This window comes from Pterocles gutturalis, unplaced genomic scaffold, assembly GCF_000699245.1.
Source record: "Pterocles gutturalis isolate BGI_N339 unplaced genomic scaffold, ASM69924v1 scaffold3087, whole genome shotgun sequence".
In the NCBI taxonomy this organism is placed as follows: Eukaryota; Metazoa; Chordata; class Aves; order Pterocliformes; family Pteroclidae; genus Pterocles; species Pterocles gutturalis.
Window position 1 is genome coordinate 14956 of NW_010112419.1, and position 17850 is coordinate 32805.

A 17850-nucleotide genomic window follows, 5' to 3' on the forward strand; every position below is an offset into this window, starting at 1 on the left:
AAAATAATTTTCTTTAGATACATAACTGCAATCTATAGTTCTATTCTCTAACTCACTGAACAAGAGTCTTAGGTTTTGTGCATCTATCCTCTGAATATCCCTTTCAATTAATTAACTAATTAATTAACTAATTTCATTAATTTCTGGATTATCCAATATTATCATAGTTTACCATGTTGGGATACACATAAAGACATCTGAGACTGTCTAGGAAGACAAAGTGACATCTCGGTCTGTATCTGGTTTTCCAACACATCAATATGCTGATTTTCTTATTTCCTCTTATTTTTATTATGAAGTTGTCAGAGCAGCAGTTGCCTCTTACTCTATACATATAGCATTTAGTATATTAGTATAATGTGACCCTGATCTTTTCCAGAATGTTGCTGTTGAGTTAATTATTCTGAAAAGTTTATAAAAAGGTTGATAGCATGGTTTAATTAAATTACTTTAACTGTTACAACAAAAAGCATGAAACATTTTTAGCTATGTAAAGAAATATTATATAAGCCATCAGTATGACCAGCTTTTAATGTACTGTACAACAAGCCCAACTGGAGGATTGTTTTGCTACATTTAATTGTTCAAAAACTGTACCCACTGGAATTTTATCAGGCATAAGCAATTTCAGGAAGGTCAAAGATTTCACTCCACTTAAAGATTCATTACCACCCCACAGTATTTGGCAAATACATTATTTGTTTTAAATATTACTTATTTCCATTTCATTCAACTACAATTTATTAACACAGTAATTTAGAAATAAATGGTCTATACCAAGTTATAGGACTACCTTATAAAGTTTAAGACTATACAGCATAAAATGATATCCACTTAAGATTATCTAACATTACATATCATAGCAGAAAACTACGGAAACAAATTTAATAACTGACAAACTCATTGGGTATTCCCAGATTCCCCGTCTCCTTCCCTGATGTCCTATCTCCTAGCTTTGTGTGTGGCAAAGACACCTTAGAGTCATTACAGCTGTACATCAAAACCTAGACATAAAAAACTCATGACAGATAGCTTTTGGAAAAAGGGGTAAGAGCAAAAACCAAGGTACAGGATGATAGGCTCTATAGTGTCTAGTTGTACTGGGTTCAGATATTGCTGTCTCAATATCTCAGTGTTTTATTGGATACCTCTGCCAGAATTAGTCTCTCCCAAAAAAGTGAGTATGTCCCCGCTTCTCACCTGCCTGCATCTAAAATTCAGTCTCTTAGCTTAAACCACTGATCAATGTGAACTAATTGAACTAATTTACCAGCTTGTGATTTTGGGTAGATAAGGCACTCCACCCAAATATCTGCTCCTTGCTACAGATATTATTGCATATAGCAGAAGAGTCGGGCGGAGAGATGGCATGATAAGGTCAAACTGAGGTAGCCAGATGTACCAAGAGTCATCTGTCATGGCTGTAAACTGACACAGCTGAAAATTGCCATTTCTTTGTGTAATTATTGAAATCTAATTTGGTCACAATCACTGAGAGCAACCACGGCTATTTCTTAGGGCAAGACTCAGATATGCAAGATATTAAAGGTCAAAGCCCTAGACTGTCAGTGTTTACTTTTGAATAATTTTAGAGGATGGAATTAAATAATTTAGTTAACTTTAGTAACTTCTAATGAAGAAGGGCTCACTGTTCTCACTGGGAGAGTGCCACTGTACCACACCTGTTTAAACTGCCTGTTAAAGCAGTGTAGATTCTCTGTTTTTCTATAGGAAGATAACATGAGTTTATATATTTCTTTCAAGTGCTGTCTGGTGGTGCTAAAGGAATTGCTGAATTAGCCTTAGGCACAGTAACACATTTTTTTTTACCACTTTCTGGAATATTGAATATAATTCTTCAAAAGTAGAAGGTTCCAAACTCATTTAGTCATGCTTTTGCTTCTAAAATTAAAAATCATGTGTAAAAAGCTGGCAAAATAAGCTGCTTTACTTATGATGATGATTTTCTTTATAATTCTGAGAGCCTGCTCAGATAACAGCATCTCTGAGACTAAACTATTATTTATGGAGTATGGCTTAGAATAATCTGTTTAGTTTTATGTTACAAAAAGAATAATTAAAACATGAGTTGTAGTTTACCTAAAAAAACCCTCAAATCTTAACATAATCCTGTAAGGGAACATCTGTCTTCTGCATTAACATCCTCTTAAGAAAACCATTCACACTGTTCCATTCTAGTGTAGATTTTCAAGACAGAGCTAGAGATTACCAGTATAACAAAACTAACTTAGGCAGGTTAATAAAAAAAGGTCTTCCATTTTGAGTTATGGGCCAATCTAGCTAGGGTTTTTTTTTTTTTTTTCCTCTGGGAGTCAAAAATCCGTGACATTTCTATTATATATTCACAAAGAATAAGTATTTTTGGGATCAGAATTTACCCAAGCTTCTCAAGGAATATGGTAGCTTTGGCAGAAATTACTGTAAATGAACATTTGTGCTGAGATGCCATCTCTGAGTTGCACACTGAGAACATGTATAGCCAATGAACTGGGTCAGATAATGTGTGAAGGCAAGAGACCAAAATATTCTGGGAGTAAAACCAGCTTTGATCCCTTCTGACAACATAAGTAAGGCCTTTGCACAGAAGTATATCACATCTGGGAAGGCAGCCAAGTAATTCTGTATTCCCCTCTATCATAAACCCTGCCAAGTCATAGCTGATTTAACTATTGCAGATTGTCAGCCCATTACAACTAATTATTTTTTAGACCAAATAGCCACTGTCTTTCTATTTTATTAAAAATTATAACAGTATAGTTGTGGAGGATGAAACTCTGAGAACTCAGATGAAATCTAGACCAAATATATTGTCTTCCTTGCAGAGCTACAATGTTTATAGAAGAAACTTGGACGATGTAGTGTCTTACTTGCTCAGGAATAAGGTAGTATGATGAGAGTCTATTAAAAATAGCGTGTTTCAGAAATAGTTTTTTTCCTCATAAAATATCAAGTTTGATACATCCTGGGTACAAAATTATTAACCATGAAGAATGAACAAACTGATGGCCAGCCATCCTTTTCCTTCTGGCATCTAAATGCACTTGGAATAACACATCCAGATCACTGCAGGCTATTACTAATAGAGTATGACTATACAGTGTGAATTATTTTTGTGTTTTTATAAGAAGATTACTTAGTAGTAATGAGTTTTACAACATAAAGTGCTTTACTACAGTGAATTTTACAATATTAAAGACTGTGTACTTACATCAACAATCAGGAAGTCCAGCCAGCACCAGGCATTAGTAAAATATATTTGAAAACCATACGCTACCCATTTTAAAAGCATTTCCAAAATGAAAATATATGTAAAAACTTTGTCAGCATACTCCAGCATGGTCTTGATAGTTTTGCGCTGTTCAATATATATATCTTCAAAAGCCTGTGAAAAAAATATATTCAAGTATTACTAATGTTCCACAGAATATGCATGAATTTTCGTCCACCATCACATTAAGAAACGTTCACATACACACACCAAAAATCCCCTTTCACCTGTTCCAGATATGTATATTCCATTCCAGAAAGCAGTTAGGGAGATTACATTTCTATCATCCATCAATCAAATTTATGTCTAAAAGTCAAATAAGAGAGGAATGTATTTGCCAGAATGTACACTATGCACATTGATACTGTAGCATATGCACAACTTAAATGATGGAATGCAAGTAGTTTTATACAGCTCCAACCAAAACAGGTCTTTCTGACGCAAATTTGAATTTTGCTGTTGCTTCTAAGGAGATATCAAAATATTTTAGCATATGCAGGTTTTTTTTCTACTTACTAGGGCTCCACTGCTGAGGAGAATCATGAAGACAATGAAAGTCTCAAACCAGTTGTGCTCAACTATGCTGTAGCAGGTTTTTCTAAGATTCCACCAAATTTTTCCTTTGCCATCCTCTATACTTACTTGACAACATGGAAATTTCTGCACACAGCCTGCATTAGATTAAGAGATATTAGGAACCAAAAGCAAATTATTTCAAAGTCAATATTTACTGTGGTATCAACATTGTTAGAAGCTTTAACAAATTTTATTCTAATTTTTTTAAATGAAACACTGGAATCCTCTTTTATAGGATCTTGAATATCTGAATTTAGAAAAATAATTTGAAGAGAAACCAGATAATACTAGATGTAATTATGAATAAACTGAATACAAAAAACATCTGTATTTTTGGCTGTTGGTGTGTAACTGTTCCACTTGTTGATGGAGTTTCACAAAAATGAATTTGTTCCAAATTTCAAGGGCCCTTTCAAATAGCTGAAAAGCATTTTAAGAATATAAAAGTTAATGAAGTTTCTTAGTTACAAGGTGTATGCAGTGGTCAGGCAGATAAGGTTATTACTTGGAGAAGTTGTGGATGCCCCATCCCTGGAGGCATTCAAGGCCAGGCTGGGCGGGGCCCTGGGCAGCCTGCTCTAGTGGTTGGCAAGCCTGCCCACAGCAGGGGGGTTGGAACTAGATGATTTTTAAGGTCCTTTTCAACCCAGGCCATTCTATGATTCTGTGATTATATGACTCAAAGCCTAGGGAAACCTTGTTTTGGCATCTGATTTCCAGCATTTTAGGCTAAGAGTATTTTCTTTCAATTGTTGAGGTCATTAAGGTCCATGATTTGAAAGTATTGGGAACTTAAATATGCTTAGTAATAATTGCATTTTACTAAAACATCCTTTAAGGCAATAGTTATTCTACAACCTTCTGTAAAACAGGCTTCTGGTTCAAGAGCTTCTTCACTTTCAATTTCTGCTTGCTCGCCTTCTCCAGGAGGGGCAATATCAACTGTGCTGCCTTCTGATGAACTGGATGCATTTAGTTTCTGCAAGTAAAGTTCCACAGAACAATTTTTCTCATTAGATACATATTCTGTAAAAAATGATACTGAATCAAATCGTGCCAGTTTCTGACTTTTGAAGAAGACTAAATTTATACTGATAAATATGTATCAAATAAGTAAAAACATAGTAATGAGATATACATTGTGTAGTTCAGTTTCCCAGTTTATCTTCTCATAGGGAACAATTAAATATAATTTGGCTACTAACCTGATACACATGTAAGACTTTTGAAGTATTCTCAGTAGTATTAAATCTGGAGAGCTTGCCTGTACCACACTCTCAAGTTATTTAATTTTCTTTACTGTACTGGATTACACTGAAAATGTGTCTTAGTTTTACCAGCGAAATTAAGTAACTGAAAGCTCTACATATGTCTTCATGGCCACTATAGATGGTGTGTTCACAAACATGCACCATATCTCGATTAAAAAGTTGTAGATTTAATGGAATTTAATGGCAAATTTTGGCACAATTTAATTTTTGCACAAGGAACAAAGTACCAGATCTGAAATCTCTTCTTTGCATGCCAGTCTCCTGTGCATATTGAGACACTTCCTGAAGTCCTTTCCATCCTAAATTTTTTTATAATTCTACTACTTTTGTGTACAGTGAAATACTGTAGCCCTTACTGTGGTAAAAGCACTTCCAGATCTGAAAACTGCAAGAACTGGAGAGTGATACAAAACAACTGAAATTAAGAAACTTTTTACCAAGTACATTGAAATTTAGATCAGGTCAAGCTGTTTATCAGTCATGCAAGACTGCCCATAATTTTGTCCTTTTAAGAAGGCATATTTTGAAAGGACAAACCTGCTAAAGATGTACACAACTAATGCAATAACTGGACATAGAGTTTGTAACTTGTTTTCAGCTGTCAATAGTATTTGTGTCTTTAATTGCTTTAATTCAAAATACATTCTCTTGTACTGTGAAATAAGGCTTGTAATCAGAGAGCGACATTAAAAAAGCATGGCGGTGAAATAGGTCTGGTTTATACCATGTAGCAGTAATACACAGGAATTCAAGTGGGAGCTATATGTACCTCTAACTTAAATACTTTAAATTTTGCAGGCATTGATGTAACAAAAGGGCATTTGGTCACAGACTAGGTTTGTGGTTTCAGCTAAGCAGATCTGGTCATCCCCTTTGACCTATATGAAGACCTTTCTATACAAATTTTTTGAGAGAATGCTTAATACCAAGTACTTTTCACATTTAGTTTTCAAGATAGTGACATTTTTGTAATCTAAAGAAAACCTATTCAAGTGATTTGAATGATTTTGCAATAAATAATAACCAATAACTATTTAAAGAGTCATTTCCATATACTCTCTCCTTCAGCGACAATGCTGTAAATTAGAACTAGTTATTTAACTCTTCAGTTAAACCCCAATCCCTTCAGGAAAATGCATTGGGAGCTGAGGGCTTTTTTCTGCCAGGAATGAAGTAAAGGGCACATATATATTTATATAGTTTGGTGAGCAATTCTTTCCTCATATTCAATTCTTACATGGAATGAATGAAGTTAAAAAAAAAAATCATGTTGGGTGATGGATATAGGGTCAAGTTTTAAGAAGTTGCCCTTCACACACATGTGAAAATGCAGTTAATATGGGGTCAGTCAGACCTCAGGTTGCATGGCTGTTACTGCATTGTGACCAAAAATAAAAGACTTTATCGCATAATAGAAAAGATTTGTGACAAGAACACAGGTTTGAGATTCAAAACCATCCTTTCCCTTTTTAAATATTATGATCTGTCATACAGGGAAAATCACACTGACAATTGTGAAAAGATCTGTATAAATACAATGAGACTTGGAAGTTTACAATGGTTAATTTTTGCTTAGTAAACATGTTAAAATATCATGTTTCGTTTTTCATGCTGCACTTCCTCTATGATTTCCAAAATTTACATATGTAAATAGTTACAGATGTATTGCCTCTAAATGGAATAATTTTATGTTCATGTGGATCAGTAAGTCTGAAACAAAATATTGTGTACCTCATATAGTGAGAATATTTAAAACTTTGCTTTCTGTATTACATTTACGGACCAAAATGCACGTTAGAGTAGATTATATGAAGCATTATTAGCACACCACCTTATTATCCACACATAAGGCTTTCTTTTGAAAAGGAAATAAGATTTGTGAATTAATTCTCTTAGTATATATAATTGTAATAAAACGAAATTAAAATTGTGAAACCTGTCACTGAAATTATAGGCAGTTTCTTCATTAAATAAAAAACAAATATTGTGAAAAGAATAGTCTGTCACATTCACAAGTTAGAAAAATTAAAACTAATTCATGGCCTGATCCATCATCATTAAATCAATTACTTAATAGTAGCAAGATAAAGGTTCATAGTAAGCGTCAATTATCAATCTATATGAGTGCCACTTAAAAAGCAGTCAGTTCTTTAACCACTTATTCCTATGTAAACTCTGTTGCAGATAGTCCTATCAGCATAGCTGCTAAAAATCAAGTGACAGAAGTGCAATTTGTAACAAACAAAACCTGCTACAATTCTCTTCATTATTTTTCCAATAAATCATTCTCTTCATTATTTTTCAAGTAATCTCAAACAATTGCATTGTTAAAAAAACCTCATTAAGTTAATAAAACTCCTCTTCTTTGCTTCAAGACCTTAAATTAGGAAAGAACCATTGCATTTTAAATAAGGTGACTTTAATGATCTTTTTTTTCTAGCAATAAAACTAATAGGAAACTCAAGATATGTGATGGATTAACACAATCTTCTTTTCACCTCATAATGTGATTATGAGCTTCTAGAACACATCATGCCCTGTAAATACTTATTTGCATCTTCAATGATATCACATTTTCCTTTACAAGGATACATTTGAAAGCAATTGCTTATGATGCAGCATTCTCAAGGCCTGAATCAGCAAAACAACATGCTTGACTAGAGCAGAAGCCTGAGCAATACCGTGGAAATCACACACAAAAATAAAATAAAAAATAAGACTGAATGGGATTATATTTTTCTGAAAACAGTATTATAAATATTATTGTATAGAATATTACATAAAAATGTTTCATCACCAACCCAGATATTTGGTTAATATATGTATAATCAGCCTCCATACTGTCCTTTCAGAGCAGTGCATCTCTTTTCAACACCTTAGATCATTAAAAAAAGCTTTGACCAACAGCATGTTAATGTGCCCATTTACAAGAAAATGCATTCACTTAAAACCTGGTCGTGCTCTCATTTGATTTGCTTCTAGATTTCAATAAGAGCAAGAGCAGGGTACTAAAATTTTAAGCTTTACAAACGGCTTCATGATTCAAGTGACAATAAAATACGGGGATTCAGCCATTACAAATTGCCTTTAGTAATTCAGCCTTGTGGTTTTATCCTTTGAATCTTGAAAGCTGCACTGTAATTGAGTGACAAAATATAAAATAATCAGGATCAATGATTCCAAAGTGATTCTAAACTGATTTTAAATCTCAGATCTTGTGATATTTGACTTTTATATATCGTATTAAGAAAATCACTTTAAAAATCTCTGTCCTTAGAGTTTTATTTGATGTTTGAAGCATATCTTGGTTTAAAATTTAATCAGTAAAATCTGAGAATTTTCAGAAGACACCCCAATATGAGTTTCTTTTGGCATCTCTGGATAATTTATACTTACAAAGATAGGTCATACTACACTATAACCAATGGTAGAAAGGAACCATTTCATTATAATTTTGAAGCCAGTGAGACTCTGCCTGAAGGTAACAGCTTTGTATCCAGCTATAGGATTGAAATCTCAGTCCCAACAAAATTTTGACAAAGTTTTACTAGGATAATTTAATTTAGTTTCATGTAACTTTGGCTCCTGTGCAATATTTGCTGCCCCTATTCCAGAAGGCTCTGACAATTATGCATAAATGGAGATTATACTTGCCTATAATGAAAAAAAAACTAGGATAAATATACATGGATTTTTATAAAAATTATGTACTCCATAGTCTTTCTAATTTACACCAAGTAAAGTCCCCCAACTCAGTCACAGATAGCCATCATCAAACACATTCCAAAATACCACTATTTATGAAGGCATTTAAAGTTTAAGAAAAGAGTATTTAAAAAATGCTTTGTTTAGAGAATTTTTTAAGGGGGGTTATTTGCTAAGTATAATTTTAGCAATTATGAAACTGTTTGCTCTGCTTTCATTTTCTAAAACTCAAGATATGCACTGCCCAAATGAATACAGAATGTAGTTTGTAGAATCTTGAAGATTTGCCTTACAGTGCATTGTAGATTTAAAAGTATAACAGTATAACTTTATGCAAGTAGCTACAGTAAGAGTTTAAATGTTATTCATTGAGGAGCTGAAGTTGTGCTAGTAACCATTACATAAATCACATTTATAAGGGCTGAATCAAAAAGGGTTGTTTTTATTTTTTAAAAACTATGCATGCTCCCTTTTTCTTTGGCCTCTTTAACGTATAACATTCCGGTACTTTTATGATCCATACTTCAGAACCTGTAGAGCATGCAGTTATTGCTAAATACTGTACTCAAATATCCAGAAAAATCATTAGCCGAGTTAAAAAATGTATGTCGGGGTTGCCAATCCCACCTGACCATGCTGTGATGTGAGTCCCATGACTCAGCAGAGAGCAGCTGTGCATGTTTCTACTGTCTTGCAATGGATAGGGAAGGTACATAGCTGAAGAGCATGCAGGCCAGTCAAAATCCACTGAAAAGTGATTATATATATATATACATATATATGTATAACTTGCTTAGGTAACCTGTGTGAAAGTGGTGACACGTTGCTCTACCTGGTTAAAAAGCACCAGAGCTGCATTCTTGATTGCTCCAGCTTGGTTTTACCCCTGTGAGAAGTAAGAATGGTAGGTAGTGAAGTTCAAGACACAGGATCTCTAGTTTTCCTCTTTTTGGAATCTCTAATTCAAACACGACTTTAACACAATTAAATATAATTATTAAATATTTTATGATCAGTTGGCAAAAAAGGGAAATACATACCACCTGAAATGTTCAACAAACATTTCTATAGAACTTTTTAGGTTATTTTAGAGAAATAAGAAATGCAGAAGCTAGACCTAATAACCCACACTCTGAAATTGTGATTCATAAATAAAAATACAATGAATTAAATTCATAAAGACGTGGTTAGAAGATTTGGAAAGTATTACAGTATTTATGTAGTGCTTAATGCATATTAATGAAAATTTATGAGTTTTTTGGGTTTAGTGTTCTAGTCTTCATTAAACTGGCTGTGATTATCTCTTTTATTTGCAAAAAACTGTACTTGCAGTAAGCAAAATACTTTGAAGATTTATGTCCCATTCCTCCTTCATCCTCTAATAATGGTGGTAGAACTTGCAGATCTCAATGAAAATAGACCTCCTTAATTTGTGTTCAAATTAAACGTGATGAAGTATCACATGGTGTAAATTTCTAGTTTAGATTTAGTATGCTGTATACTTCTGACTCTAAAATCTCTCTCTAAATGGTTTAAGACGATTGGATCCCATCAGTCCCATCAGTGTACTCAGACATATGGTTTCATTCATTAGTTATCCACAGCTAGTCCATAGCTTGAAGAATCTGTGACTTTTGAAGATACTGTCCCAGAATTGGTCAGTTTTAGAAAAGGGAATTTAGATTGCTGGATATTTTAAAAGCAATGTGATAAAAAATAATCCAACAAATTGATCAGATCACTTCTGGGTATGTTTTGGCTAAGAAATTTATTGAAGCCTAATGGCAATGCATAACTTTTGGGAGTTCAGTAACTGTGTTCCTGGCTTTTTGTTTCACCTAGTCACAAAGGCACAAGTTAAGCCAATCAGAAAACTGAACTTATTCCTTCTTTTTAAAATTCAGTGGATTAGATGATGAAGGATATTTTTCATTTTTTTTTAAACCACCTGTTTTTGTTTCAGAAGTGAATTGAGCAGCCTTATTTCTCCAATCTGAATTTGTACTTACTGTTCATGTACTGTAGATATAAAGGATTTTGGAATGCTGAATGGTAGAGGTCTGTAGGTTTATGTAATTTTTTAGTTGCAAAATAAGCTTTCCATAAGTGATGAATATCTTTGAAATTACTTTTCCATGTTGAAATCCAAAAGTTTATTCATAAAGTTGTGATTCAGATGTAATGAGCAGTTGTTAAGTGGTACAGAAACACAATAGTTAGGAGTCTTATGTTTGGTAAGATTAACATGGTCCATTCATTTCACTGATTAGAAGGCATATTTTATAATAGAAACAGCATCCACAATGCAAACTTTAAAAAGCACCAAATTATGCCATTTAGTTACTTCTAATTTTCTTATTATCTTTAAAGTTAATTATCTTGAGTATCATATTTTCGTAGCAGAAACCTGTTATTTCTGATGGTTATTTCATTAGGTATTGCACCTCTATTTTCTGATAGTAGATATTCACAAAATTCTCCTTCAAAGTATCAATGAAATGTTCACTTCTTTCAGGTACTTTCAGACAACTATTTCTCTAAAGCAGTGAATAACTTTTAAATGTAATAAATGTTATTATTATCATCATTGAATCATAGAATGGCTTGGGTTGGGAGAGACCTTAAAGATCATCAAGTTCCAACCCCCCTGCCATGGGCAGGGACACCCTCCACTAGACCAGGTTGCTCAAAGCCTCATCCAGCCTGGCCTTGAACACCTCCAGGGATGGGGCATCCACAGCTTCTCTGGGCAACCTGTTCCAGTGTCTCACCTCCCTCAGAGTAAAGAATTTCTTCCTAATATCTAATCTAAATCTAGCCTCTTTCAGCTTAAAACTGTTTCCCCTTGTCCTATTATCTATCTCTCCTGTAGGTTCCCTTTCAGTACTGGAAGGCTGCTCTAGGCCAAACAACCCCAACTCTCTGTCCGTCCTCATATGGGAGGTGCTCCAGCCCTCTGATCATCTTTGCAGCACTCCTCTGGACTTGCTCCAACAGGTCCACATCCTTATGTTTCATCTAAACAGAGACTTCACCAAATTTCTAGTGCTAGGTATTAGAAAGATCTGTTTAGGTCTAGAACTTGCAACTGGGTTCCAGAATAGATTCTGGCAGATTTAGGAAGTTATTAACCAGCAAATTAATTAGAAAGTGTTTTTATGGAGAGGAAAAAAAAAAAAAAAAGAAAAAGAAAAAAGGAACCAGCCTTCCAAAGAAAACCAAGCTTGGTGAATAGAGTTATTTTGTACCATAGAATATCTGATAATAAACAGGAAAAATTTCAGTTTGTTCCTCACTCACTTGCAGTTACAATTTCTGTAGTAATTACCTGCTCTTGGCATATTCCTCAGGGGTACACAGACCCTGCTCCACTTCTAGCGTGACCTGTTATTGCTGATAGACTTTAAATAGTCTTTCTGTTCTTGACATCAGTGGCAGTCAGTAAGACACCAGAAAAAAATGGTTCATTTTACAGTTCCTGTGCAGATCTAGCTTCCCACAGCTTGGTTATTAAATAAAAAGTTATTAAAGGGGATACCTCCTGAGCATATTTTAAGTGCTAAGTACTGCCACAGTTAAGGCAGGGAAAGTTCTGCCCCATCTCTTACACCTCCTTTTGTAGACCAGGCCTTCACCTAGCAGGAATATTGTCTTAGTGGTATCTCTTAGAGGCAAAATAAAGCAAATGATGGTGTACTGTTCTAGAGAGGTAACTTAAACACTGTGCCAATATACTCTTTACCTTCCTCAAAAGACAATCACAAGGCAGCAAAAGATTCAACAATACTCTTGACTTGGTAGGAGATTGGGAACTTCACAAATTCCTGTCACACAGCAGAACATCTGTTCATGTATTACCAAAGCAGGCAGATTTTTATACACACAATAAAAAAACCCAGCACTTTATCCTTTCCCTAAATATCATCCAGAAGGAATGGAATAAGGAATCCAGAAGAGAAACTGCAATTCATATAGAATTCACAATTCACAGGGCACTGCTAAGAAATTCCCGCCTTATTAGGTACTGTTCATCATATGCACACTTCAACTGTAAAAATGAATACACGTCAAACATTAAAAGCTAAACCATTGTGTGTGAGCAGTACTTGAGGGAAGCACTGTTGCTCCAACTTTGCAATGGTAGTGACTATTACATTCTGTGGAAATCTTGAGGCTCCACAGAAATCCTCAACTTATCCCACCTCCACTGAAAATTTATCCACAAGTTCTTAGTATATTCACCATTCACTAGTGGATTTCCCACAGTCACCTGAAATTTTCACTTTCAAATTGCTTGTACAGACTTTTGGATTTTATTTATTTTCCTCAAGCGATACTCCCATTTTCTTGGGTTGTACTTATATCAGCTGTTCTGACAGAATATACGACAGCACACTGTAAACTGAACCATTCAATCTATCTTAAAGAAGAAATAAACAAATAATCCCTATGGGATGATGTTATTTAATTTACATCACTCCAAGTGACATGCCTTATACTACAGACCCACAGCACTGTAGCAGAGGAAGTGGTAGCAGAGGACTGCCAGGGGATCAGAAGCCAGGTGTGGAAGGGAACTTCCCAAGCCAGCTCTGCTGCTGAGGCTAACATGTCATGTAACCACACATTTAGCATCTGCACATTTTATAAGCTTCCCAACTTCCTAATGCATATTACAAACTTTTTAAAAAGTAACACACTGAGGAAATTTTTAGGCATGTAACTTCATAAGATGGAGTTACTAGGAAGGCATTCAACACTACATTTGTCAAAACTAACCATAAGGAAAGCAAAAAATTTGTAGTAAAATGGCATTTTAAAGAACATCAGAATATGTGAAAAGACTTAGAAGACTTTGCTAAAAGTTCCTTGGAAAAGACAAATAACTTTTATTAGATCAGCTTAAGTGAAAAATTCTTAACTCTCCAACCCAGAGTCACTTTGAAAGTTTGTTTTTTTATTCTAGTTGATCTCATAAATTATACCACTTTACACTTCCTCAATCTCTTATATTAAATTGCCATGGATAAGCACTACTGCTATACTGTCTTACACATCTGCATTGAAAATATCTCATAACTGAGCAACTCAGTCAGATGACAGAATATCTTGCTCTTAATTTTACAGTTGTTATGGAGAGTAATATTCTTTGCAGTTGCAAATAAACACACTCTATGTTCCTTGATGTTCTTCAGGAAAAAAAACAAACAACCAACATACTATGATTAACTGGATCATGGGTATCTTTTAATGTTATATGGTATAGTTTGGTATTGCTGAGAAATACAGCATTATTTGCAAATATGGTAGCTATATAGTCATGTATGCAGGGGTTCTTTACAGAACTTTTTTATGGTAAACAAATCCTTTTGTATTAATGAGTTATCACACAACATCATAGCTTCTAATCTAATTGAAAACACATTTATCCATGGTTTCTGATCCCTTAACCCTCACAGTTCATACATTTCTAGCTGCATTGGATATAATTATATTCTGCTAATGCATTTATTAGCTTGTCATTGATCATTACTCCAACATAAAAAGTTTTTGTTGAATACCATTATCACCTGTTCATGATCACTTCTGGTATTTGAGACACTTATATTTTGAGGTACATGGCTTCTGCTTTTTTGACCAACTTCTGTCTCTTTGCACAATAACAGTGTAAGGCTTTCAAGTAAACTGTTCCCACATGCACCTATATTAAAAGATTATTCTGCTCTCCAGGATAACTTGAGATACTGCTTTACCATGACATTGGTTGGTATCTGGATTACTTCAATTCAGCCAGCCATAGTCTCTGAACCCAAAATCTGTATGAATATTACTCACAAAACTTTTTAGATAATCCAGAATATATCATTGATTTATGATGTCTCAGGGTTCATTTTTAAAACTACCCTAAATATAGAAAAAAAAATAATTTTTGTCCACTTATATTTGATTGGTTGTGCAAAACTGTATAACTCTTGATTGTTCCTTAGCCTTCTGAAATACTCTTATTCCATAAATCCTGATCGCATTATAGGTACTAAAGAATGCTTTATGAAATGTCTGCTCATCCTAAAACCTCATAAAGTTGTGAAAGAAATAATAATATTTAAAATGATACAACTTCCAAATGCTAATAAACAGATTATTAAAAATGTAACCTCAAAGGGCTCCCTAGTATTCCATCATGTAGGATAATTTTTTTCTCAGATTATAATTGCATGAAATAACAAAATATATTACATGGAATGAGACAGGTTTTAAACAATTCTAAATATGTAATTAAGAAATACATAAATGCATTACTACAATTTAATTTTTAAGATACAAAAAATCCCACCTGTTTGCTTTCTTCCATATCAGATTCGCTGCTAAATTCTTCTGTATTTAAATTTTCAAAATCTGACTCTCCAACTGCAATTGGTACTGTCACAGTGAGGCCTGGGTTGTTTATGAATGACATGTAATCATTTTCATCGATTACATATTTTTCCACACTGCTGCCTGTGCCTACACCACTGGTGGTTCCATTCCCATCTTTAATATAATTCAGATCTTTGCTTATTTCAACAGCAGTATGATTGGAAATGCAGCTGTCTTTCTTGTTGTTTAGCTCCTCAAGTGCTTTGATTTCCTCTAAAGCTTTTTGCTTTCTAACGAAGGCTTTTTGGATGAACTCCTGTATCTTTTTTTTAACATAATCTATTCCCTTCTGAATCCTTGCTACAGCAATCTGTAGATTGTTCATTTCATTATCATCGTCTGTAGCAGCAAGGTTGTCTGAACTAAATGAGCTCAGCAGCAAGGCCAGAAACAGGTTCAATACCTAGAAGATGAGAGAATACAGCTGTAGAGTAAATACATACATATAAGAAGTGAGTATTTTTACAGGATACTGTCAAATAGCACAAATTGTTTTGAAAAACAACATTCACTAATTTTAGACAAGCATATAGCACCTTAAATTACAAAAGATCTCCTTACTTGTTGTGATCAGTATTCACTCAGAAGATGAAAACAGACAAGTTAATACCTAATTATTTTAAACATTTTGTTTGATTTTTGTTTGAAGCAGCATGGTTGCTTAGACTCTAAAACAAAAAAAAAGTTACAAAATTTCTATATATATGCATTCATCAGAGGTTTGAAAGGCTTCTGTCTAAATCTCTTAAAATCACTTGGAATTTAAGAAGAATTAGATAAAAATGAGTCATAAAATTAAATGAGTTTCTATGATGGAGATATTTTAGAAACTTGTATCAGTTAATGCTATAATAACCTAATTATACTTTCTAACTACTATTTGGAAGATTATACTATGAGGCTGTGATTTTCTGTTAATTCTGGGCTTGTCTCTTAAATTCTATAAAACTTGTCCTAATAGGATAAAGTAAATATTTAAAAATTATTTTTACACTTTAATCTGTATTATTTATAATAATAGTACTTTATTTGTAATTTATTTCCTTTTTCACTTTGCAAAAAATGAAAATTTGGTTTGTTCTTATGTAAGAATTTAAAAATTTATTTCTTTCATCAGCAGGTAACAATCTTAGCACCAGTATTGCCTGAGGACCATGGTTTATTGCCTCAGAATTCAATCATTACTCTTGTTTTAATATAATCTCCTATAAACTGTAGCTATTTCACTAAAGCTTACAAGCAATTAATCACTCCATACTTTCAGTTTGATATAGCATCAGGCATCAAAAGTTGTCATCATATGGCAAAATGGCATAAATAAACTTCCCCATAGTTAAATGTGTTAGGTCTCTCATTTGTACTCTGCATGAGATTTAATCCTGCAGACCTTCACAATTCCAGAAAAGAACCCTGAAGGCAAAAAGACACTTGGAAGAAAGAAGACAATGTGAATCTGAAACAGTATTTCTGTGCTGAACCTAATACTAAAAAAAAAAGTAGAGTGGGTTACTGATCATAAATAACTTTCTGAGGCTCAGCACATTTCTGCTACTATAATGTCAAGATTGCAGGGTCATGTAAACAACTAGGATGCAAACACTTTGAATTTCATTTTCTAAAAATTTAAATCACATTAAAATATATCACTAAAGGAAGAAAATTTTGACAAGTAATGAAGTATAGTTTTTAGGCATAACAGAATGAACTGCAAAGATTAACAGTACAAGAAACTTAAAAATAAAGTAAAAGTGTAAATGGTGCATTCCAGTTATAATCCTGAATTCTAAGAACTTGTCACCAATTCAATATTTATCAATTGAACCTTTGGTGTTTTAAATTGTCAGCTTGAATTAAATTTTTTCTAAAACATTTTTTTTATAATTTTGAATTAGAAACTTTCAAACGAATTTTAGGATGGATGGCGAATCACTCTGTATTTTTGGTCTTTTACACTTAAACAGGCCAAAAAATTCAGTAATTAAATTCAAGATATTCTGTGTAAGGGCATCTACATTATACTTTATTTTTTATTAAGTCAGGAATTAGCTATAATGAGTGTAAGAAAGTCCATTAGAGTTTTTTTCTCCAAAGAAGCAACTGCCCAGGAACTGGTGCAGCATATTATTTCAAGATTAGTTAGGCAGACCCTTGGATTTAAACAGCACCTCTAAATTAGCTGCAGTTCTTTCATGGTAGGGTGTTTGATTTGACATTTTGGTGCATTCCTAATTTCCTGGACCCATAGTGAGAGTACTTCAGTGTATGGAAATGAGTGAAAAGGGGGATAAGGGAATCATGATATGTTTCCACCCAAAACCTGGCATATTCAGATTTATTTTTTAGTTCTAAACAGAAGTATGACAAACATTCTTATTGTCTAGCTCTAAGTTACATACATTTTGCATCACAGTTAATATTTAAAAATGTTTGTCACCTACCACTAGGTTTCCAATCACCATGACCAGCATGAAAACAATAAGGCACATGGTTTGTCCTGCAACCTCCATGCAGTCCCACATCGTTTCTATCCATTCTCCACACAGCACTCGGAATACAATCAGGAAAGAGGGGAAGAAGGCACGCATGACCCAG

At 33.8% G+C, this 17850-nt stretch overlaps 1 protein-coding gene across 1 annotated transcript in view; it reads right to left on the reverse strand.

The window, feature by feature from the left end:
* Positions 1–17850, reverse strand: part of LOC104462174 (sodium channel protein type 2 subunit alpha-like) — a gene marked incomplete at its 3' end in the record, with an annotated part of 58410 nt that overhangs the window by 14949 nt on the left and 25611 nt on the right. The window contains 5 exon segments of the mRNA XM_010074022.1: positions 3230–3403; positions 3806–3960; positions 4724–4844; positions 15176–15661; positions 17697–17850. The exon segment at positions 17697–17850 is cut by the window's right edge and continues 8 nt beyond it. Of these exon segments, the coding sequence (XP_010072324.1) occupies positions 3230–3403; positions 3806–3960; positions 4724–4844; positions 15176–15661; positions 17697–17850 (1090 nt within the window).